Source organism: Nothobranchius furzeri, chromosome 1 (assembly GCF_043380555.1).
Source record: "Nothobranchius furzeri strain GRZ-AD chromosome 1, NfurGRZ-RIMD1, whole genome shotgun sequence".
Lineage (NCBI taxonomy): Eukaryota > Metazoa > Chordata > Actinopteri > Cyprinodontiformes > Nothobranchiidae > Nothobranchius > Nothobranchius furzeri.
In genome coordinates, this window is record NC_091741.1 from 33,321,757 (window position 1) to 33,345,745 (window position 23,989).

Sequence of the window (23,989 nt, forward strand, 5' to 3'; positions counted from 1 at the left end):
GGGTAAGGCGCTGTAGCCGGCCGATCCGCTCTAGAGGGGTAAGGCGCTGTAGCCGGCCGATCCGCTCTAGAGGGGTGGGCGCTGTAGCGGGCCGAGCCGCTCTAGAGGGGTGGGCACTGTGGAGGGCCGAGCCGCTCTAGAGGGGTAAGGCACTGTAGCGAGCTGAGCCATTCTAGAGGGGTGGAGCCGCTCTAGAGGTGTGGAGCTCCTTTAGAGGGGTAAGGCGCTGTAGCCGGCCGATCCGCTCTAGAGGGCCGAGCCGCTCTAGAGGGGTAAGGCACTGTAGTGAGCTGAGCCATTCTAGAGGGGTGGAGCCGCTCTAGAGGTGTGGAGCCCCTTTAGAGGGGTAAGGCGCTGTAGCCGGCCGATCCGCTCTAGAGGGGTGGGCACTGTGGAGGGCCGAGCCGCTCTAGAGGGGTAAGGCACTGTAGCGAGCTGAGCCATTCTAGAGGGGTGGAGCCGCTCTAGAGGTGTGGAGCCCCTTTAGAGGGGTAAGGCGCTGTAGCCGGCCGATCCGCTCTAGAGGGGTAAGGCGCTGTAGCCGGCCGATCCGCTCTAGAGGGGTGGGAGCTGTAGCGGGCCGAGCCGCTCTAGAGGGGTGGGCACTGTGGAGGGCCGAGCCGCTCTAGAGGGGTAAGGCGCTGTAGTGAGCTGAGCCATTCTAGAGGGGTGGAGCCGCTCTAGAGGTGTGGAGCCCCTTTAGAGGGGTAAGGCGCTGTAGCCGGCCGATCCGCTCTAGAGGGCCGAGCCGCTCTAGAGGGGTAAGGCACTGTAGCGAGCTGAGCCATTCTAGAGGGGCGGGGCCCTGGAGCTAGCCAAGCTACTCTAATGGGAGCTCCGGACCAGGTTCAGGCCTTTTTCTGCACTTCCTTGTATTTTGCCCTCTGACTTGGAACCAAGACGGAAGGCAGAGCCGAGTCCAGCCGGGTTCCCAGTGTAATCACTTATCTCAAACACTCTGGCGTGGCGACAGCGGTCTGGTGATGCATCCTTGATTTTTACCCAGAAACCACGGAGAGGCTAGGAAGGTCACAGCGGGAACATGAAGCCCACAATGAAGACGTTATTGCTCCAGTCTGCAGGCGACCAGCACGAGATGATGCAACACACCTTTCTGCTCTGCTCTTCGTTCATTCCTGATCCCAAACAGGATCTGATCTTCCTTCCAGACAGTTTGGTGAGTAAAGACCTCCTCACGGTGGACTAGAGAGAATCCTGGGAGCGTGTCTGTTAATCAGCTGACTTCCATCCAGGCTGGAGGCCATTCAGGAACACAAAGTCCAGGCTTGTTCTGGAGAACAGAGGAGGACAGGGACCAGGACCGGTTCTGGTCCCAAGGCGCTCTGTGAGTTCTGAGACCTGCAGGTGAACAGGTAGAAGAAAAAATGTTTTTCCTGGCAGCGTGAAGCGTGTGGGCTCTGAGCAAGGAACGCCGCTCCACACTCACACTAAATACCCCCCCCCCCCCCCCACACACACACACACACCTCCTCTGCTTCTATAACCCAGAACAGCAGTCGGGTCTGTGACCCAGGATCCACCTGGAACAGTTTCCAGTATCTGTCCCAGTAACCGAACTCATGCAGGAGTTCTACATGTGAACTCCCGGTTCTGTTGGAGCTCTGGTTCTGAAAGTCTGGTTCTGCTGCAGTCCGTTTTCCTTTTCTTTCTAGAAGCCACACCACGGCGTCTCAGAGCAGTTTGGGATTCCCCCCCCACCCCCACCCCCCCCCCACACACACACACACACACGGTGAAGCCTCTGAACTGGATGATGTCACAAACCGGCTTCTACAGCACCCCCCGCCCTCTTCCAGAACCTTTGACTCGGTCCTGTCTTCCATCATCCTGAAGACAACTGCATTCTGGGAGGGTGATGAAGGATAACCAGTGATGAAGATGAAGCAGAAGGAGTCTCCCTCTCAGGGGTGGCCTTCCTGGTTTCCGGGTCACCTCTTCTGTGGTTCCGGTTTCGCTCCGAGGGAATATTTTTTCCCAGAAGAATTCCAGTTGTTCTGAAGCAAGATGGAGGAAAACCCTCGTCTTCGTCACCCCTCCCTGCTGTGTTACGTGAATCTTAACAGATCCAGACTGGCCTCACCTCCCTGCTCTGGTCTGGGACTCAGACCGGGTCAGGGTCCCTGGTCCTGACTGGACCTGATTAAGGGTTAGGAGGAGATTTCCTGGGTTTAGGGTTGTGAGTTCGTAAGGATTCAGAGGACACCGGAGGTCTGTAGGAGTTTCTGGGTCTGGTACCCGGATCATCTCCAGTCTCCTGAACCTTCTACACCCCCCAAGGCACTTTACAACACAACCAGTCATTCACCGGTGGAGATGAGCTACATCATAGCTACACCTGCTCTGAGACACACTGGCAGAGGCCAGGCTGGCACCACCGCTCCCCCCGACCACCGCCAGCAGGCGCGGTGGGGGCGTGCCTTGCCCAAGGACACAACTGTGACAGACGGGACTAGAACCTGCAACCTGTTACAGGGCGAGCACTTAACACCTCTGCCACATCACCAGGGGCAAAACAAACTTCAGGACTGTGGAAACCCAGAAGGTTCTGATGAAAGGAACCAGACCTGGTTTCTGGTTCTGGTTCCTCTGTCAGACTTTCCTTTATCTTTAAAAGCCTGTTTTTGGGTCGGGGGTACGAGTTCTGGAGCGGTCCAGTCTGATTTAGTTCTGGTCTCAGGCTGAATGAATTTAATTATGGAAAATGTCTCATCATGCTGTCAGAACCAGAACCAGAGTGAACCTGAAGTGGACTCACCTGTGTGAGAGTCTGGATCTGGACCCAGTCCCCGGTGTTCTGCAGAAGGTTCTGGTTGATCTGGACCCAGTCCCCGGTGTTCTGCAGAAGGTTCTGGTTGATCTGGACCCGGTCCCCGGTGTTCTGCAGAAGGTTCTGGTTGATCTGGACCCGGTCCCCGGTGTTCTGCAGAAGGTTCTGGTTGATCTGGACCCGGTCCCCGGTGTTCTGGCTGCTGAGTGACTCCTGCAGATGAGAAACGTTGTTTAAATACGGTGAAGCTTCCTGCTGACATCACACCCGTGTCATCAGCTGGAGTCCCCCAGGCTCCTCCCTCCTCCAGCTCCCTGTGGCTTGTTTCCTCTCATACGTGACTGAGATGAAGTCAGAATGCTGCTCCTGCTGATCTTTGACCTTTAGAATGTTGGGGGGGTGGGGTGGGGGGGTGGGTCACCCTCTGGTGCCGGCCCGACCCGAGGCAGGAGGGCAGTGCTAGAACCTCGTGGTTGGGATCTCCGTACCACAGTGGTCAGCTGGAGCTCTGCTCTGAGGTTTTCTATGTTTAGCAGCAGGTCCGAACCATCTACTGACCCGATAGAACCCGCAGGACTGAACCAACCCCTTCGCTGGAACCAGCTGCAGCCCAAACCTAAAGCAAGAACGTAAACTTTATTCTGGACCTTGTTCTGGTCGACCCAGACACGCTGCTGCAGAAGCCCTCTTGGGTCCAGTAGGGTTAGCAGAACTTTCCCTAACCCTAACCAAGATGATCAGAACCAGAACCAGTTCAAATGGTGAAAATCAGGAACTTTATACTTTAATGGTGAGAGAAAATGTTCTGGTTCTGGCCCAGGAAACCTTTTAATGACTCATCTTCCTCTCAGGGACCTTCAGCTCCAGCTGAACCCAAACTGACCCGTGTGACTCATCGCCCAGAACCTTGGAAATGGTGTCGCTTTCAGGTTTTAAACATAAAAGAGAAAGTCTGGACTTTATTGTAAAAAGTCTAAATAAAAACAAAGATGGACTTTGTGACCCGGTGTTAACCCAGATTACAAAAGTAATAAAGGGAAACTTAAACAGTTAAAGCAGGATTAACGAACAAAAAACATAATTAATACTTAGACAAATCTAAACATTAATAAATAGTTAAAAACTTGTTGGAAATAGTCAAATATGAATTCAAATATAAAAGGATAAAACCAAATAAATAGAAAGTTCTAGGAAAATTCAGGTAGCAACTGACTAACCAATCACGTGGCTGGTCAGCTATCCTATCAGCCAATAGGATTGGGCGCTTTCTGCGGATCGCTGCGTAGCTTCCACTTGCCTTCAGATGCGCTGAGAAGCTGACGAGGAAGCGCATGTCTGCGAAGAGCAAGCTAGGATGCACTAGCAGCCTTTTACTTGAGAAAATGACTCCAAACTCGGTGAGCAGATAGAAGTTTTATGTTTAGGTGCTGTTGCTGTGTAATAGTGACGAGGTATTTGTTACGCTTCAGAGGTCCGAAGACCGTGATTACCCCTGGGAAACCCCGTGTAACACAAGCTGACTTTTCTTGGTGAGTCCATTAGTGTGTATGTGTGTTAACTCATGCTAGGATATATTAGCCCCATAGCTAATCTTCGACAGTCGTTAAAACTAAAGAGAGCTTTTTAAACTAAATAAATAGATCCATCTCTGTACCTGCCTAACACTTCATGGTGAAATGTAAAAAATCGATGTCAATCCCAAAGCTGCACTTTACCATTAGTTACTGCCATTTACCTTTAACTCGTTCGCTGCCAGCGTTTCTCAGTTTTTACTGTTTTTTAAGAGTGACAGAACGTTGCGCGCTAGGACGATGTCGACGCCAAAACAACCAAAACAAAGCGGAGACTCACCTCTTACATCAAGAAGAATCTGCGCGTTTCGAGCGTTATCCGTTCTTTCATAATCCGTTGTTGAATTGTGATCGGCAGAAGCTTTTCCGGTTCGCGTCTCACTTTTTTACAGCAGCGGCCCAAAACGATCTCCTAACACATGGATGTTCTGCTTCCTGATCACGTGACGCGTGACGTACGCGGATGAAGATCGGCTTTAGAGCTGAGATGTTTGTTCTCTCGGTGTGGGGGCTCGTCCGACGCCCACACAGTAAAAAAATGCAAATGACGACTTTAGTCGTTATTGGCAGTGAACGAGTTAGCTGGAATGATTTTATAGATGCTCACGGATACAAGCACCCAAATGAGTTTTCTCTGCAGAGTGGTTGGGCTCTCCCTGAGAGATAGGGTGAGAAACTCGGTCACGCGGGAGGGGCTCGGAGTAGATTCGCTGCTGGATGTGGAGGTGATGAGTGTTTTTAATGACCAATTAAAACACTGCATTCTCCGCTTATAGAAATGAGATATTGTGAAAAGAGGTTGAAGCTAATTACTGAATTTCTCGTTGGAAACCCATTTCAACTGATTTATTGGTAATTTAACAACTTCATTATCCTATGGCACCTACTTGAAATGAATAATTTGTTTTAATATGTGTGACTGAATTTTGATTTCATTGGACTAATGCAGATTGTAAACCACAGTTCAGCGTTGAAATATTGTATTCTGACCTTATCTCTGTGACAAGGTGAGTGTCACTCTATCCCAGTTGATCATGCGCCCTGGCTACTTGGCCAAGGGGATGTCCCTTTGGCTGACTGGTTAGTGAGCATGACTCTCACCCGCAGGTCTGGGGACTGAATCCCGCCCAGGCCCTTGTCTCTCCACCTCGCCTTGTTGGATCGATTCACCTCGGATTGGATTGATTCTCTCCGTGAACTGGATTCTTATTCCAGTTCTGGGTGGTGAGCCCCAGCCCAAACAAACCATCAAGCCGGTGATTAACTGGTCTGTCCTTCACCTGAACTTGAGCTCAACCCAAGCTCCGACTGACAGAACTTCATGAACATTTATCAAACTGACTGACTGAACAGGAACTAACACAGACTGGTAACATTTAATTCAACGTTATTGTTCAAAGCACTTTATTATATCTACAGTTTGTTATAAATACTTGGTAATAAACTGTTGTTATACTTACCGCGCTTGGTCCATGTTGTCACTCCTCCTCTGCTCCTAAGATCTAGAATGTTCTGATCTGGTCCACCAGGTGTCATGTTGCGGGTGTGGAGTGGAGATGATGGACCATGTGTGGTGGAGAGTTCAGGAGGCAGGAGAGCAGGCACGGATGAAAAAATAAAAATGGTTTTAATGGTGGAACGGGAGCGACAGGACAAAACAAGCACATGCATGCACATACAATGATCCGACGAAGACTGGCACAAGGAGGGAGGTATAAATACACAGGGAAATCAGGAACACATGGGCAGGTTAACGAGGGGCAGGTGAGAACAGTAAGGACTAAACAGGCAGGAGAGAGACACGGTCAGGAAGGCAGGGGCAGAACGTGACACCAGGTGTTAAACCACACAGGTTTTCATATTAACCACCTCTTGTAGAAGAACTGAGGTTACAACTTATTTACCCATAATCCTCCTAGAGGGTCTCATGAAACCAACATGTCAGTGTAGCTTAGCTGTGTGTTGTTGCTCTACCAGGAATTAGGAATTAGCAGATTAAAAACTGAAGTTTAATCAGATAAAATGGTGAATGTTGGTTCTGACCCACACTGAAAGCGACAGCACCACGTATGAAGCTCTCAAGAGGGACCCGACAAGCGGATACAAGAGGAATATCATGGACCATCTACAGAAACTGTTAAAGGACAAGGTCATCATTTTACTACAGGCTCTATCCAGGAGAAGCCACCCATGTCTACATGAATATGGATTCACAAGGAAGGAACACCACGCAGACCCATCAGCAGCAGCATCAACTCGGTCACACACAACAGTGCTAAACACCTCTCCACCATCCTGGCCCCGCTGGTTGAAAAGACCCAACATCACATACAGAGTTCGGTGGATTTTGCACAGAAAGTTCAAGATCTCAAACCGGCCCCAGGGGAAACCATCGTCTCATCTGATGTCACTTCACTCTTCACATGTTTACCCAGACGAAGCAGTTAGGAAACATCTGGAACAAGATGATTCCTTAAACGAGGACAAAACCGACTCCAGACCAGATCTGTACCCTCCTGGACCTCTGCCTTTTTAACACCTACTTCAAACACAACGACAAGTTTTACCGGCAGAAACATGGATGCTCCATGGGCTCCCCAGTGGCACCCATCATCACCAACATCTACATGGAGGAAGTGGAAACCGGAGCACTGAACTCCTACAATGGAACAACACCGAGCCACTGGTTCAGGTATGTGGACGACACACGGGTCCAATTCCTCAAGAAGGAAGAAGAAGACTTTACCAAGCACATTAATGTGGACAAGAACATCAAGTTCACCTGGGAGGATGTCCACAACATCCAACGGCCTTCTTGGACTGTGCTGTGCAAACTGAACCAGATGGAAGTCTCAGCATTGAAGTCTACAGGAAACCGACTCACACAGACCAGTATCTGCATTTGGACTCACATCACTCACTGGAGCACAAGATGACAGCCATCAGGACTTTACACCATTGGGCCGAGAATGTTCCCACAAAGACTGAAGGAAAACACATGAAGAAAGCTCTCCAGAACCACAGATACCCTAACTGGGCTGGAAGAGCATCCAGCAGCAACCAGCAAAGAAAAGGCCAACAGGCCCAAAGGCACCATCATCACATACGTGGCAGGAGTCTCGGAGAAACCTAGAAGAATCTTCTCCAAACACAACATCCCAGTAAACGTTAACCCAACAGCACCCTCAGACAGAACCTGGTCCATCCTGAAGACCCAACAACACCCAAACAGAAGCTCAGTGCATGCAGTCCAGTGTAGTGAGGACTGTCCAGATGTCTACAAGACATGGCAGTCCACCTACACCTGAAGGACAAGGACACATTCTGGACAGAGAAGACAGATGGCGTGAGAGAGGAGTAAAAGAAGCCATCTATGTCAAACGTGGAAAACCCACTTTAAATAGGGGCGGGGCTTAGATTACACCTTTCCAGTACCTGCAACGCATCTTTGGATCTCATTCCTAAGAAGTTTCGGTCTAGGTCACACCTCCCTGTGTCTGATCAACACGACGACTCCCTCTCAATAGAGGCTAAAGACTCATGAGGAGGTGGAGAGGCGGGGCGCCCAGAGTAGTTTCTGCTCGTTAAACAACAACAGACAGCTACAGCCTGATTCTCCCATATTCCAGTTAAAATCGACAAAGCTCCTAGGATGAGAAGCGAAACGTCTTCAAGAAACCAACAAAAGTCCAGTGTTCTCCCTGAGAACCCTTTTGGATCACCGATATTTGGTTCTAAAGGTTTCGGGATCATTAAAATGAACAGTGCCCACATTGATGTACCTGCCTATTGATGTTTAAACAATGACTGCACACTTTCTGTGTGTGCCACCTAGATGAGGTATCACACTGAACAAGCAGGGGCAATTCTGGGTATACAGGTTTAGGGGTGCTGAGCACCTGACCAACAAGATTCATCTCACTTTTGTGCATTTGAACACAATTTCATTCCTATATTTGTGAAATAAAAGAAAACGTTTCCTCACATAGAATAAAAGGTTCACAGATCACAAACGGTGTTTAATAGATTCTGCTACTGCTGCAGAATAACCTGATCCAGGTTGTAGCCTCACAACGGCCCCGTTGTTGGTCTCAGACCCCAGGTTGGTCACCACTAGAGCAGATTAAAGACGCTCAGAGGTAGAACGCTGGTTGCAACGGCCCTTTCCTGATGCAAAACCTGAGTTGGGAACCAACTTCCGCGTTCATGTCACTGAAAGTACCAGGAACATTTCAGATGTATTTATTTGATCTTTTCTTAATTTTCGACTAATTTTGACATCATACAAATAAATGTTTTTAGTCCTTTATTAAAGTTGCCTGTAGGTTAGGGTGCCCTTAAATAAAATATATAAAACTTAACAACTAAACGTTTTAACGTGCATTAAGAGGCCCGCAAGCCGCCTCTTTGTGGCCCTCAAATCCCGTAACCCCCCCCCACATGTGTTGTAATATGTGTGAGACTGAATGCAAGAGGATGATAAATAACTAAAGAGACCTCTGGAAAAATGTCCCCTCACTTCTGAGACCGTGGTTTTGCCCCTGCTGGATGGGGAGAGGCAGGAAGACACAGACCTGTCCCACACAGCTGCTAGCCCAGTGGAGCTGAAAACAAGCTGGAGCTGCAGAGAGCAGAATGCATGCATGACACCAGAAACTGCTTTCATAAGGAAACGACCATATAACGTGGTCATGGGCTCCACAAAGTGGATTTTGTGTGATGTAGGACCTTTAAGTTATTGCATTTGATCAGCAAAGCTATTCAACATCCGTTTTGTTTATTATTTGCATCATGACCACATTCCCGTCTGGCTCCTGAACACTAAACCTGCCGGTTTTTGTCTCAATGTCTAAAATCCGCTCTGTGCTGCTTGTGAACTCAGCTCGTCTAAAGATCTGTCAGTGAGAGCTTTAGCTGCTCGTCTCAGCAGGATTTAGTGTGATGGAGCGTTTTCCTGATGGCAGTTCCACTCCAGTTTCCATGAGCAGAGATGTGCTCAGAGATTATACCCAAACCTATGCATCTGTAATTCCAGCAGCATTTCTTCCACTGGAGCTCCAGAACCATCTCATGTTTCCACCGAGAGAAGGATAACTGAGGGTCCTAGCAGCTTCACAACCGGCCCGTTTCTGTGCTGATGGAGCCGACTGGCTTCACTTGAACTGGACTCAGCTGAAGCAAATCAGATGCTGCTAAAAATATCCTTACAGGCTGTAAGTTTCCATGTGTGAACTCAGCTTCAGCTCACAGGAGAAGATTCTGCTGAGTCGGACCAAGTAAACAAACATGACTAACGCTGGAAACATCTCTGGAAAGATTAGCTACTCTGGTCGTGTTTCTGCTGCTTTCAGGCAGTGCCAAACCATTTCCAGTGAACCGAACGAGTTCCAGAACCAGTTAACCATCACATCAGAACCAGTTAACCGTCACATTAGAACCAGTTAAACATCACATCAGAACCAGTTAAACATCACATCAGAACCAGTTAAACATCACATCAGAACCAGTTAAACATCACATCAGAACCAGTTAACCATCACATCAGAACCAGTTAACCGTCACATCAGAACCAGTTAAACGTCACATCAGAACCAGTTAAACATCACATCAGAACCAGTTAAACATCACATCAGAACCAGTTAAACATCAAATCAGAACCAGTTAAACATCACATCAGAACCAGTTAAACATCACATTCAATTCAATTCAAGTCAAGTTTATTTATAAAGCGCCAAATCACGACAAGAGTCGTCTCAAGGCACTTCACATAATAAACATTCCAATTCAGGTCAGTTCATTAAGCCAATCAGAAATAAAGTTTCCTATATAAGGAACCCAGCAAATTGCATCAAGTAACTGACTAGTGTCAGAGTCTTTATAGCAGTCCTCATACTAAGCAAGCATGCAGCGAGAGTGGAGAGGAAAACTCCCTTTTAACAGGAAGAAACACACACACACTTTGTTTGTCCATTCTGGCCATGTGAAAGCGCTCTACAAATAAAGTTGATTTGATTTGATTTGACACACACACACACACACACACACACACACACACACACACACACACACACACACACACACACACACAGATTACATTGTGATGTCTTAGTAAATATTCTATTTGGTGAAAGATAAACTTTATTGTATTTATCCTAGTGGATCTATAATTAAACGGGTAAACTAGTAGTAGCACATCCAACGTCAAGGAAAGCAAAAAGTTATTATCAGGAGAGAGAGAATGTTTAAGTGGTTAGCAGCAGTGTGCTAGTCGATGGCCCCCTCCATGAGGCCACCACAGCTCAGCCGAACATCGTTGTAGCTTCTTCTGGGGAGAAAAACACTTAGAGAGAAAATAAAGTTAACAGCTGAAATAGCAGGAAATAATACAGTTAAAGAGCAGATTGTAGAAGAAAGCAGTAGAGTGTGAAAAGTGGTCCAGCAGTCTAAGCCTATAGCAGCATAACGTAACAGAGATAACTCTGAATAACCTATCCTATTTAGATGTAGGAATGTTGGAGGCAGGGCAAGGGAGAGCCGTCTTTACCGACTGTACACTCCACCTCCCTCTACTCCCCCACTTGTCCAGATCTAGGCTAACATCAGATTTTAACCATAGGCCCTATCAAATAAAAATGTTTTAAGCCTATTCTTAAAAGTAGACAAGGTGTCTGCCTCACGGACTAAAGCTGGGAGCTGGTTCCACAGGAGAGGAGCCTGATAACTAAAAGATCTGCCTCCCATCCTAATTTTAGATATTCTGGGAACCACCAGTAGACCTGCAGTCAGAGAGCGAAGTGCTCGGTTAGGAACATATGGAACAATCAGATCACTGATGTATGATGGAGCTTGATTATTAAGAGCTTTATATGTGAGAAGAAGGATCTTAACATCTATTCTGAATTTAACAGGTAGCCAATGTAGGGAAGCTAAGACAGGAGAGATATGATCTCTCTTTTTAATTCTCATCAGAACTCTAGCTGCAGCATTTTGGACAAGCTGAAGACTTTTAACTACATTTTGTGGACTTCCTGAGAGTAATGAATTACAGTAATCCAGTCTTGATGTAATAAATGCATGAACTAGTTTTTCAGCATCACTCCTGGAAAGGATGCTTCTAATCTTAGCAATATTCCGAAGGTGGAAAAAGGAAATCCTACAAACTTGTGAAACCTGGGATTTGAATGACATGTCCTCGTCAAAGATAACACCAAGGTTCCTTACTTTGTTCTCGGAGATTAATGTAATGCCGTTCAGGTCAGGTGATTGACTCAGCAATTTCCTTTTCTGGATTTCTGGTCCAAAGATGAGAACTTCCGTCTTGTCTTGATTTAAAAGCAAAAAGTTTAGAGTCATCCAATGTTTTATGTCCTCAAGACAAGCCTGTAATCTACCCAACCGATTAGGTTTGTAACGTTGGGTTGTAACGTATGGGTTTTCTGTCACAATGGTGGTGCTGGACGCAGCGAGGTCAAAGCTGGGTCATTGAGAACTTTCACCCACAGATTAAGACCTGAACGCCAGCGAGTCTGGGAGGAAACCATAACATCTGCCACCTGCGGTACCAGAAGAAGGAGTTCTCATGGACAAGTAGTCATAACAAATCAAAACACGAAGTTTAAACTTCTTTTTCTTGATTTTAATGTTAAAGTAACCATTATCAATTTGCTCATTATAAATGTGTTTAATCAAATTAATGGTTCTTATGCTTTGGGGTAATTATAATGGATTAATGAATCCACACTTAAGTAGATAATGTTGAGAATGTTTGGTACTGACCTTCACACACACCCACACACATCTTCCCACAGTAAACTCCAGACACATTTGATGACGCACATGTTTGCTTTGAGAAGAGAAAGGTTTTTGGTAAGTTTCAGTCTTATGATTTCAGTTCGTGCTTGACTACGAAAGAGAGAGGACGTGTGAACAACCGCTAACGGGGAACGGAGCCCATGGGCTCAATCCCCCCCCCTCTCTCACGCTGTTTCTGCCAAGCCAGGCAGAATAGCTGAATCGCAACTTCTAACGCAGACTCATTGCCGAGTCTTTTGATTTCTGAGTGAATTAACTTAAGAAAGCGCGTCGACAAAACGCTTTACCATCAACGTGTACCGAGGGCAACTCTGGACCGGTTCCGTTCGACACCTACGTCTTCTGTCAGCCGCCGGTGTCATCTGGATGAACCACAACATCCTCCACGGCCCGGATCCGAAAGAGGGTCCACAAGAGTTCGGTGAGACAGCACGGTGTTTAGCGTTTTGATGCATCTTTTCCAACTAAACCTAAGTTTATTCAAACCATCACTTTTCACTCAGACACCTGTTTCTTCCTGAAGCAAAATCAGATGCACACACGCATCCATCTCACCTCATATCACTCTCACAACTCACAACATTCTCAATCTTCATAAATTCACCAGAAGGTCTATTTGAGCAAGAACAACATATCAACTGTTAAAGATTGTCCCACAAAGTTGCCAATGTGATTGTTATTTCCTGTTTGTCAATTTTCAAAATCATTAGTTTAATTTGAAGAATTAAAACTTTTAATCGTCAAACTGGTTTCCTCATTGAACTGAAACACAGACACTCAGATATTATCGGCAGTTTATCGATGAAAACAACCTTTGAGTCTTCTGAACAATATAAAATTTGGTTATTGATTTATTAAAAATTAATATTCCGAATTAATACGTAGCATGGTTCCTCTTTCATAAAAGAGCATAAAACCATAACGCTACAGGTTCATCAGGGTTAATGGATAAATATAACTGAGTATCGTCAGCATAACAGTGGAAGTTTATCCCATGCTGTCTAATCATTTTACCAATTGGGAGCATATATATAGTAAAAAGAAATGGTCCAAGCACTGAACCCTGTGGTACGCCACAAGTAACCCTGGAGTATGAAGATTTGTCATGTACATTTACAAAATGAAATCTGTCAGACAGCTAGGATTTAAACCAGCCTAGCGCTGTTCCTTTGATCCCTACAACATGTTCAAGTCTTTCTAAAAGAACATTGTGATCAACTGTGTCAAAGGCAGCACTGAGATCTAACATGACTAGAACAGACACAAGATTCTTATCTGAGGCCATGAGAATATCATTTGTAACTCTCACTAATGCAGTTTCAGTGCTGTGATACTCTCTAAAACCAGACTGAAATTCCTCAAACAGAGCATTAGTGTTTAAATGCTCACATACTTGGATGGCCACTATTTTCTCCAGGACTTTGGATAAAAATGGAAGGTTAGATATTGGTCTATAATTCATTGGGTCATCTGGATCCAGAGAAGGCTTCTTAACTGAAGGTTTGATTACAGCAACCTTAAAATCTTGTCAACAGACTGGCGGAGTGGTGTTCAGTGAATAACCTACAACTGAACACCACGAAAACTAAAGAACTTATCTTCGACTTCAGGAAGGGCAGAGCAGACCCGGCCCCATTGTACATTCATGGGAACTGTGTGGAGAGGGTACACTCCATGAGGTTTCTGGGCGTGCAGATCTCTGACGATCTCTCCTGGACCGCAAATACCACGGCAGTGGTAAAGAAGGCCCAGCAGCGTCTCCACTTTCTGAGAGTGCTCAGGAGGAACAACCTGGAGGAGAGGCTGCTGGTGACTTTCTACAGAGCCACCATAGCGAGCATCATAACGTACAGCATAACAGCATGGTATGCAGGGTGCTCAGCTGCAGACAGGACAGTACTGCAGAGGGTCATCAACACAGCCCAGAAGATCACTGGCTGCTCTCTGTCCAGCCTGGAGGTCATTGCAAACTCTCGGTACCTCAGCAGAGCGAGTAATATCATCAAGGACCAGTCTCACCCCAGCAATCGAGTCTTTCAACTATTACCATCAGGTCGACGGTACAGGTCACATAAAACCAGGTCAAACAGATTCAGGGATAGCTTCTTTCCCAGGGCGATGTCTATAGTAAATAAGCATAAAACAATTAAAACTGCTTAGCGACTTGTCAAGGTCACCGTCAACAATTATGCTGCTATTCTAATGCCATTTTATACATAATATTTTAGCTGCTATTCTGTATATATTGTACTTACTGCGGTTTTGTTTTAGGGGACCTTTTATATTTATAAGTATTATTGTATTGTGCACCAAGGGAGTGGCACTCCAATTTCGTTGTATCCTGTACAATGACAATAAAGGCTATTATTATTATTATTATTATTATTATTATTATTACTTATCCATTTACTAAGGATAGATTGATTATATCTAGAATGGGGGCAGTAACCAAAGGAAATGCTTCTTTAAATAATTTGGTTGGGATTGGATCCAAAATGCAAGTTGAAGGTTTAGATGAAGCTAATATTTTTGATATCTCTGAAAGCTCAACTGGATCAAAACGGTTCAAGCACAGATGAGGTTCTACAGTCACCTCTGATGCTGCCTCACTTACTGAGGAAGAAGAAATCGCATTAGGGAGGATGCTAAAGATTTTGTTTCAAATAGAATTAATTTTACTTGTAAAAAATCCCATAAACTCGTTGCTGCTGAGGGCTAAGGGAATAGATGGCTCAGAGCTATGATTCTGTGTAAGTTTAGCAACTGTACTGAAAAGAAATTTAGGATTATGCTTATTCTCCTCAATTAATGCTGAAAAATAAGCAGTTCTACTTTGTTGAAGCTTATTTTTATAAAGCACAAGACTATTTTTCCAGGATAGGTAGGCCTCCTCATGGTACGTAGAGCTTCATGTTCTCTCCAATTTCCTAGAGTTTTGTTTTAAGGCTCGTAAATGAGAGTTAAACCAGGGAGCCAACTTCCTGTCCCTAATTACCTTCTTTTTTAAAGGGGCAACATCATCTAATGCCACATGTCTCAAGAACTAAAAAACTCAAAGGTTATCAGAAAGTGGTCCGAGATGACTGGATTATGTGGAAAGATCGTTATTTCCTCACACTCTATGCCATAAGTCAGAACAAGGTCTAATGTATGATGGCAGGAGTGGGTGGAGCTATGTATTCTTTGGGTAAAACCAAATGAGTCCAAGATATTACTAAAGGCTACATTGAGGCTATCATTTTCAATGTCCACATGAATATTAAAATCCCCCACTACAATGACCTTATCAGTATTTAGCACCAAATCAGATAAAAAAATCAGAGATCTGATCCAAAAACTCAGAGTAAGGGCCTGGTGGACGATATAAAACTACAAACAAGAGTGGTTTCACAGTTTTGCAATCTGGATTAGGAAAACTAAGAATAAGATGTTTGAACAAACTGTAGCTACATTTATTACACTTACCATTATCACTAAAGGAGGCAGAGGAGTAACTAAACATCTGACACAGAGAGCAAGAGATAGGAGATGGAGAAGCAGAGACAGAAGTAGCCATAGCCGTGCTGAGGCTAAGCTAACTGTTCAACACTAAATAAACTGCGTGCGAACTCAAATGGTTCCCTAAAAGCTAGGTGGAACAACAGAAAATGTGTGTTTTAGTGTGCTTATGTGCTACAATAACTCAGAGATATCCAAGTACAGATAAATTAAATCAGTTTTAGCGAGCCCCAAACACCAAACAGCTACACGTAGTGCAACACTGGAAACAGGAAACAGGAAACGCCTTACCGCCAGGGAGGAGCAGTCTGGTATCACAGCAGGTCCACCCAACAACCAAGTTCCAGAACCAGTTAACCCTAACATTAGAACCAGTTACCATCACATCAGAACCGGTTAACCATCACATCAGAACCAGTTAATCCTAACATCAGAACCAGTTAATCCTAACATCAGAACCAGTTACCATCACATCAGAACCAGCTAGTATAACAGGTCCAGTGCATGAGATTGTTCCTGTGCTTATCATGCAAACAATCATACAATAAAGTTTCTGTTTTTGAATATTGAATAATCGTGAAGTTTGGCTCTGAGTGAAACGATGAAGGCACGGCCCAAAAAGGTGCCAAGGTTGGTTTGGAAGAGGAGCTGCTAGGTTGTGGTTATTCTGGTTTCTCTGCTCCAACTCACCAGACTTTAACAAGTGATTCAAACATTCACATTCTGACGTGTCATCAGTAAATAAGTGTGTTTCTAAAGCTCTGAAGGTCCAGGAGCAGCTCAGGAACTCCCCTCCTTCTCCCAGACGTCTGAGCGAGGGTAAACCTCTCTGAGTTGTTGGACCGGACCACAATAACACAGCAGGCCAAGCCACCATCGTGGTTTTGTTCACAGTTCCAAACACTCGCTGCTGGCTGACGCAGAAACCTCCCACTCACTCCGAACACAACACCAAGCGTCAGATGGCTCTAAAGTTAGAAAGACGTTTCTATTCCTGGAGCTGCTCAGTGGGTCAGGAGGCTGGAAGCTCCCCGTCACTCCAGCTTTTATTTTCAGGGTTTCCAAACATCAGCTGTGGTCCTCAGGACAAAATCAGAGGAGAAACAGCAGCTTGTTCACGTCTCATGAAGCTTCACACAAGACTTGACCCGGTCTCGGTCCGATCCGTCACTGGAAGCAAAGGAAAAGGGGACAACATTCATATGAGACTAAAGCAGACAGAACAGGACCAGATCCAGACTCTGACCTGGAGCCTGTTAGCACGCTGCTGTGTTATTAGCCACCGCTGCAGGTGTGAATGAGGTCATGCTTGCTCAGCTCCTCGTTACGACTCATTTACTCAGACGGTTGTCGGCGTAATGACCAGTGAAAGGGTTCTCCGCTTTCCCACACAGATCACAACACGCCCTACGGGTTAACGGCTGGATAAAAGCGTCTGCCCGATAAACAAACAAACGTAAACAAAAGGCAGATCTGGTTCAGCTGGGATTCCACTCTCGCCTTTCTGCTGCTGACGTCACGAGGAAGGCTGTGAGAGACATGCTCTGATTGGCTGCTGATGGTGACCTTCTTGTTCTGAATCCTTCTAAGTTTGGATCAGATGAAGTCCTGACCGCGCTCACAGCTAAACATGCTCATGTGTGGACCCAGAACAGCAGCCGTGGGTGTCGTGTTGTGGAAACGGTCTGTGGTCTCTGAACCCGCAGAGCTTCTCTTGTGATGAGCCCAAAGCAGAAAGAAAAACCGTCATGAGTCACGTCAGACTGAGCCGGGGTTTACCAACCCGCCTCAGAGTCTGCCAGCACCTCTGCTCTCGCTCAGACTGACCTCAGACAAGCTAGGAGAGAAGTGGTAAATGGCCAGAGTTTGATGTAGCACCTTCTAGAGTCCTAGAACCCCCTATGGCGCTTTACAACACATTCAGTCATTTATGTATTCATTCGTTCACATACACATTCCAACCCTGGAGTTGATGAGCTACATTGTAGCCACAGCTGCCCTGTGGTGCTCGTTGCCACCATGTAATTGGCTGATTATTAACGAGCAGTTGGACAGGTGTACCCAATAAAGTGGCCAGTGAGTGTATAGTCTGTCCACAACCCACAGACCGATGTCAGTGGTGGGGCGGAATCTACTGTTGTCTTTCAAATGATCTCCAGATGCTATTGGACCAGGAGTAACGCGGCGTATCCACCACTACGATGCCAGTGGGCCGTCCGCCATACTCTGTCAAAGAAGATGCAAACATATCCATTTTCTCAATAAAGGACTTTTCAAATGAACCACCACCATTTTTGTTGTCATGCTTCAAAGGGTTAATGGTAGACCTGTTGTGGCTCCTATGGAGCATGGCTAGACCAATATGCAGAGGAAAACCGGGAAACTGGCTGTAAATTTAGCAAACTTTAAATCCTTCCCTCAGGAGGAAAGAACCACCATAAATCTGGCCATTTGGTAAGTAGCAGCTATGCTAGGGAAGAGGAGATTCCGTGGTGACGTCATATATGCGACGTGCCGATGTCTGATTTGTAGTCATGCTAATTACGGACTTTTATAAGCTGACAAATCTCAAAGTACGTGACTGGCGTGGTCGAAGCACCATCATTACTTTTCATTTAAATTGCAGTACAACATGTGTGTGATCCAGGGTGTAAGGCAAATGGAGTAGAAAATAGCATTTTAGCGCTGTTGACTTGCGTTCATTTTTTCGTTCGTCCGGGGACCCGTGATCCGACCGGGAAGGGAGGAGACTTCAGCTCCCTATAAAGGATATCAGCACAGGAACTGAGCCCGTCGTCCCGGTGGCCGTGGCCAGCAACAGCTTGACAGAGCCCTGAAACGGCTCATTCTGGAAGGTACTGAAACTGTCCAGAATGAAACTGCTGCAAGGCTTCATGTGAGACGGATTTAGAGCAAATAACTTCATGAACGTGTTTGACATTGACCATAGAAATATTATAACGTGGGTCTCCTTTAAGCACTTAGAAACCACATGTGACCGTTGGGAAATGAGAGCCTTCACAAAAGAACCATAAATTAACAAATACAGACCCAACCCACAGTGTTGTTGCACAATTCCAGCTTTAAAAAGGCAATAAATTAATCCGTGATGAGAAAAAGAAAATAATAATAAACAGAACCAGCCCACTTAAACTGGCTTTAGGAGCAAAACACATTTTAAACCAGAAATTAAGCAATTAGCTATTGTTGTTGACAATAAATTGTCTTGGAATAGTCATATTAATTATCTGTTGAAAGGAATGGGAGGGAGTATAGATATTATTAGAGACTGTGGGAAATGTATCCCAATTTGATTATTAAAGTAACTAGTTCAGTCATCGTGATTGTTTGGTCCAACACGAACAAGAATAATTCTTCAGAGGTTGCAAGTTTAAGCCTAATTCATACTTTTCCGTCTGCATCGGGACGGACAAGCAACGCCATTATGCGTCGGCAATGGAGCTCTCCAACTGGCCTGCAGAGTGACAGAGACGTGCACCAATATTTAACTATCCATTGAAAGAGGGAGAGACCACAAACTTGTGATTGGTCAGGACACACTTCCTGTAAATTCGACAGCACCGCCTTCGCCGCTTCAAAATTAAGATATTCGGCAGCAGAAATGGAACATATTGAAAAATGCATCACGGGAAAACTATGAAAACATGAACATCTTTGGTACGTTCTTGCTGTGTTGAACTTCTAACTGCATTTTTGGTTCTTTTTAAAACACAGAAACGGTTTCTCTTTACCTTGCTGACAGTTTCGTTCGCGGCTGCAAACTTCCTCAGAGCTGACGCTGATGGTGGCGTCACTTCCCTCTCCCCGCAGAGGCCCCATTATGTACTTAGGATATGTGCAGATGTATGTATTTGTATATGTATACATCTATATATGTTTATTTATGGGTGTTTACATCTATTATATAGAGCAGTGATTCATGGTTGGGTTTTTGGGGCTTTAAGTATTTAAATACTGACTTTTGTTTATCTAAATGTATGAATGAAGAAGACTGATATGTACATCATGTATATGTACCGTATGTATGTGTACAGTATGTATGTGTACCGTATGTATGTGTACATTATGTATATGTACCGTATGTATGTGTACATTATGTATATGTACCGTATGTATGTGTACCGTATGTATGTGTACAGTATGTATGTGTACAGTATGTATATGTACCGTATGTATGTGTACAGTATGTATGTGTACAGTATGTATGTGTACAGTATGTATATGTACCGTATGTATGTGTACAGTATGTATGTGTACCGTATGTATGTGTACAGTATGTATGTGTACCATATGTATGTGTACCGTATGTATGTGTACAGTATGTGTGTGTACAGTATGTGTGTGTACAGTATGTATGTGTACCGTATGTATGTGTACAGTATGTGTGTGTACCGTATGTATGTGTACCGTATGTATGTGTAAAGTATGTGTGTGTACCGTATGTATGTGTACCGTATGTGTGTGTACCGTATGTATGTGTACCGTATGTGTGTGTACCGTATGTGTGTGTACCGTATGTATGTGTACCGTATGTATGTGTACAGTATGTATGTGTACCGTATGTGTGTGTACCGTATGTATGTGTACAGTATGTATGTGTACCGTATGAATGTGTACAGTATGTATGTGTACCGTATGTATGTGTACAGTATGTATGTGTACCGTATGAATGTGTACCGTATGTATGTGTACCGTATGTATGTGTACCGTATGTATGTGTACCGTATGAATGTGTACCGTATGTATGTGTACCGTATGTGTGTGTACAGTATGTATGTGTACCGTATGAATGTGTACCGTATGTATGTGTACCGTATGTGTGTGTACTGTATGTATGTGTACCGTATGTATGTGTACAGTATGTATGTGTACCGTATGAATGTGTACCGTATGTATGTGTACCGTATGTGTGTGTACCGTATGTATGTGTACCGTATGTATGTGTACCGTATGTATGTGTACCGTATGTATGTGTACAGTATGTGTGTGTACCGTATGTGTGTGTACCGTATGAATGTGTACCGTATGTATGTGTACCGTATGTATGTGTACCATATGTATGTGTACCGTATGTGTGTGTACAGTATGTATGTGTACAGTATGTATGTGTACCGTATGTGTGTGTACCGTATGTGTGTGTACAGTATGTATGTGTACCGTATGTATGTGTACAGTATGTATGTGTACCGTATGAATGTGTACCGTATGTATGTGTACCGTATGAATGTGTACAGTATGTATGTGTACCGTATGTATGTGTACAGTATGTATGTGTACCGTATGTATGTGTACCGTATGTGTGTGTACCGTATGTGTGTGTACCGTATGTATGTGTACCGTATGTATGTGTACCGTATGTGTGTGTACCATATGTATGTGTACCGTATGTATGTGTACCGTATGTGTGTGTACCGTATGTATGTGTACCGTATGTATGTGTACCGTATGTATGTGTACCGTATGTGTGTGTACCATATGTGTGTGTACCGTATGAATGTGTACCGTATGTATGTGTACCGTATGTATGTGTACCGTATGTATGTGTACAGTATGTATGTGTACCGTATGTATGTGTACAGTATGTATGTGTACCGTATGTGTGTGTACCGTATGTGTGTGTACCGTATGAATGTGTACCGTATGTATGTGTACCGTATGTATGTGTACAGTATATATGTGTACCGTATGTATGTGTACAGTATGTATGTGTACCGTATGTGTGTGTACCGTATGTATGTGTACCGTATGTATGTGTACCGTATGTGTGTGTACCGTATGTATGTGTACCGTATGTATGTGTACCGTATGTGTGTGTACCGTATGTATGTGTACCGTATGTGTGTGTACAGTATGTATGTGTACCGTATGTATGTGTACCGTATGTATGTGTACAGTATGTATGTGTACCGTATGTATGTGTACCGTATGTATGTGTACAGTATGTATGTGTACCGTATGTATGTGTACCGTATGTATGTGTACAGTATGTATGTGTACCGTATGTATGTGAACAGTATGTATGTGTACAGTATGTATGTGTACCGTATGTATGTATACCGTATGTATGTGTACAGTATGTATGTGTACCGTATGTATGTGTACAGTATGTATGTGTACCGTATGTATGTGTACCGTATGTATGTGTACAGTATGTATGTGTACCGTATGTATGTGTACAGTATGTATGTGTACCATATGTATGTGTACCGTATGTATGTGTACAGTATGTATGTGTACCGTATGTATGAGTACAGTATGTATGTGTACATTATGTATGTGTACCGTATGTATGTGTACCGTATGTATGTGTACCGTATGTATGTGTACCGTATGTATGTGTACAGTATGTATGTGTACAGTATGTATGTGTACCGTATGTATGTGTACAGTATGTATGTGTACCGTATGTATGTGTACCGTATGTGTGTGTACCGTATGTATGTGTACCGTATGTATGTGTACCGTATGTGTGTGTACCGTATGTATGTGTACCGTATGTGTGTGTACAGTATGTATGTGTACCGTATGTATGTGTACCGTATGTATGTGTACAGTATGTATGTGTACCGTATGTATGTGTACCGTATGTATGTGTACCGTATGTATGTGTACAGTATGTATGTGTACCGTATGTATGTGTACAGTATGTATGTGTACCGTATGTATGTGTACCGTATGTATGTGTACAGTATGTATGTGTACCGTATGTATGTGTACCGTATGTATGTGAACAGTATGTATGTGTACAGTATGTATGTGTACCGTATGTATGTATACCGTATGTATGTGTACAGTATGTATGTGTACCGTATGTATGTGTACCGTATGTATGTGTACAGTATGTATGTGTACCGTATGTATGTGTACCGTATGTATGTGTACAGTATGTATGTGTACCGTATGTATGTGTACAGTATGTATGTGTACCATATGTATGTGTACCGTATGTATGTGTACAGTATGTATGTGTACCGTATGTATGAGTACAGTATGTATGTGTACATTATGTATGTGTACCGTATGTATGTGTACCGTATGTATGTGTACCGTATGTATGTGTACAGTATGTATGTGTACCGTATGTATGTGTACCGTATGTATGTGTACAGTATGTATGTGTACCGTATGTATGTGTACAGTATGTGTGTGTACCGTATGTATGTGTACCGTATGTATGTGTACCGTATGTATGTGTACCGTATGTATGTGTACCGTATGTATGTGTACCGTATGTATGTGTACAGTATGTAATAAATGTAATAAACCCATGAAGAATAGCAGCTGTTCGACAGCTTATGATGAGGCTTACGTTTTGGTCCATCTGGCCTAAAACAGCTCCAGGTGTCAGCGGCCGTCTGAGGAAGAGGACTGATGAAGATTAGTGATGAAGAAGTGAAAGGACTCAAATCATCAGAAACCAGAAGATGTGACGGATGCTTCTGGTTTATTATTGCACCACTGTTTTCTCTCCTCAGTCCAAAAACGCCTCATTAACAGCAGATCTGCAACTTTTAGGAGATCTTTTATTTACTGACACCAAGTTCAGTCACTAGTTGTCTATTTTTGTTTTCTACACATTTAAATCATCTGACGGAAGATCATCCGAGCTCTGATTCCAGATGTTCTGCCAGCAGCTTTCAGACAAAAGATTTCCATGAAGTTTGCTTCAAATGAATTCTTGATGAAAACATGAAGAATGAAACAAAAATAGAAAGTATAAACACGTTTGGTTTTGGTTTGTGCTCGTGAATGATCTGTGAACTGGAAGATGAGTTGAAATAAATCAAAGATCAACCCAGCATGACAGAAAGAAAGAAAACAATCTGTTATTTAGTGCCTCTTAAGATAAAAATCACGAAGAGCTTCACAAAACGAGATTCTGAGACTCGAGGCTCTGGTCTGGACCCGGCCCGTTCTGGAGGGTTTGTTTCAGAATACACCTGACCTGACTTTTAGCAGCAAACTGTTTAGTAAAATGTTTGTTAGACTTTTACAACAATCTTGGTCCAGGTGAAACTTTTGGCAGACTTTGTGCCTGGAGACGGGAAACCTGGCAGCTCATCTGGCTACAGTTGACTTTAGGACACATTTACAGACTTATACATACACACAACCAACACTCAGCTCCCCATCACTGAAATGACAATAAAAATGATATCTGTAATTAAACCATGCAACCAAACCATTGCTGGGTTAGGGTAAGTGAAACAAACGAGTGTCAAAGCGTGCTCTCGTTTTTCTGTGCGTGTTACTGCTAACTCTTGGCTAGATTGTCGTTGTAAATGAGAACGGGTTCTCA

General features: G+C 44.4%; 1 protein-coding gene across 6 annotated transcripts in view; it reads right to left on the reverse strand.

Annotated features, from left to right (window-relative positions):
* pthlha (parathyroid hormone-like hormone a) overlaps positions 1–23,989 on the reverse strand; it is a 150,068-nt gene that overhangs the window by 10,399 nt on the left and 115,680 nt on the right. For 5 of the 6 annotated variants that reach the window (XM_054739925.2, XM_054739924.2, XM_070556186.1 and 2 more), the window contains 2 exons: positions 5,820–5,876; positions 2,777–3,001 (listed from right to left, as the gene is read on the reverse strand). In XM_054739925.2, coding sequence (XP_054595900.2) covers positions 2,777–3,001; positions 5,820–5,833 — 239 coding nt within the window. In that variant the 5' untranslated portion in view covers positions 5,834–5,876. Of the gene's footprint in view, positions 1–2,776; positions 3,002–5,819; positions 5,877–16,359; positions 16,422–23,989 lie in introns of those variants that run through there. The other variant, XM_070541457.1, reaches the window with a different exon arrangement.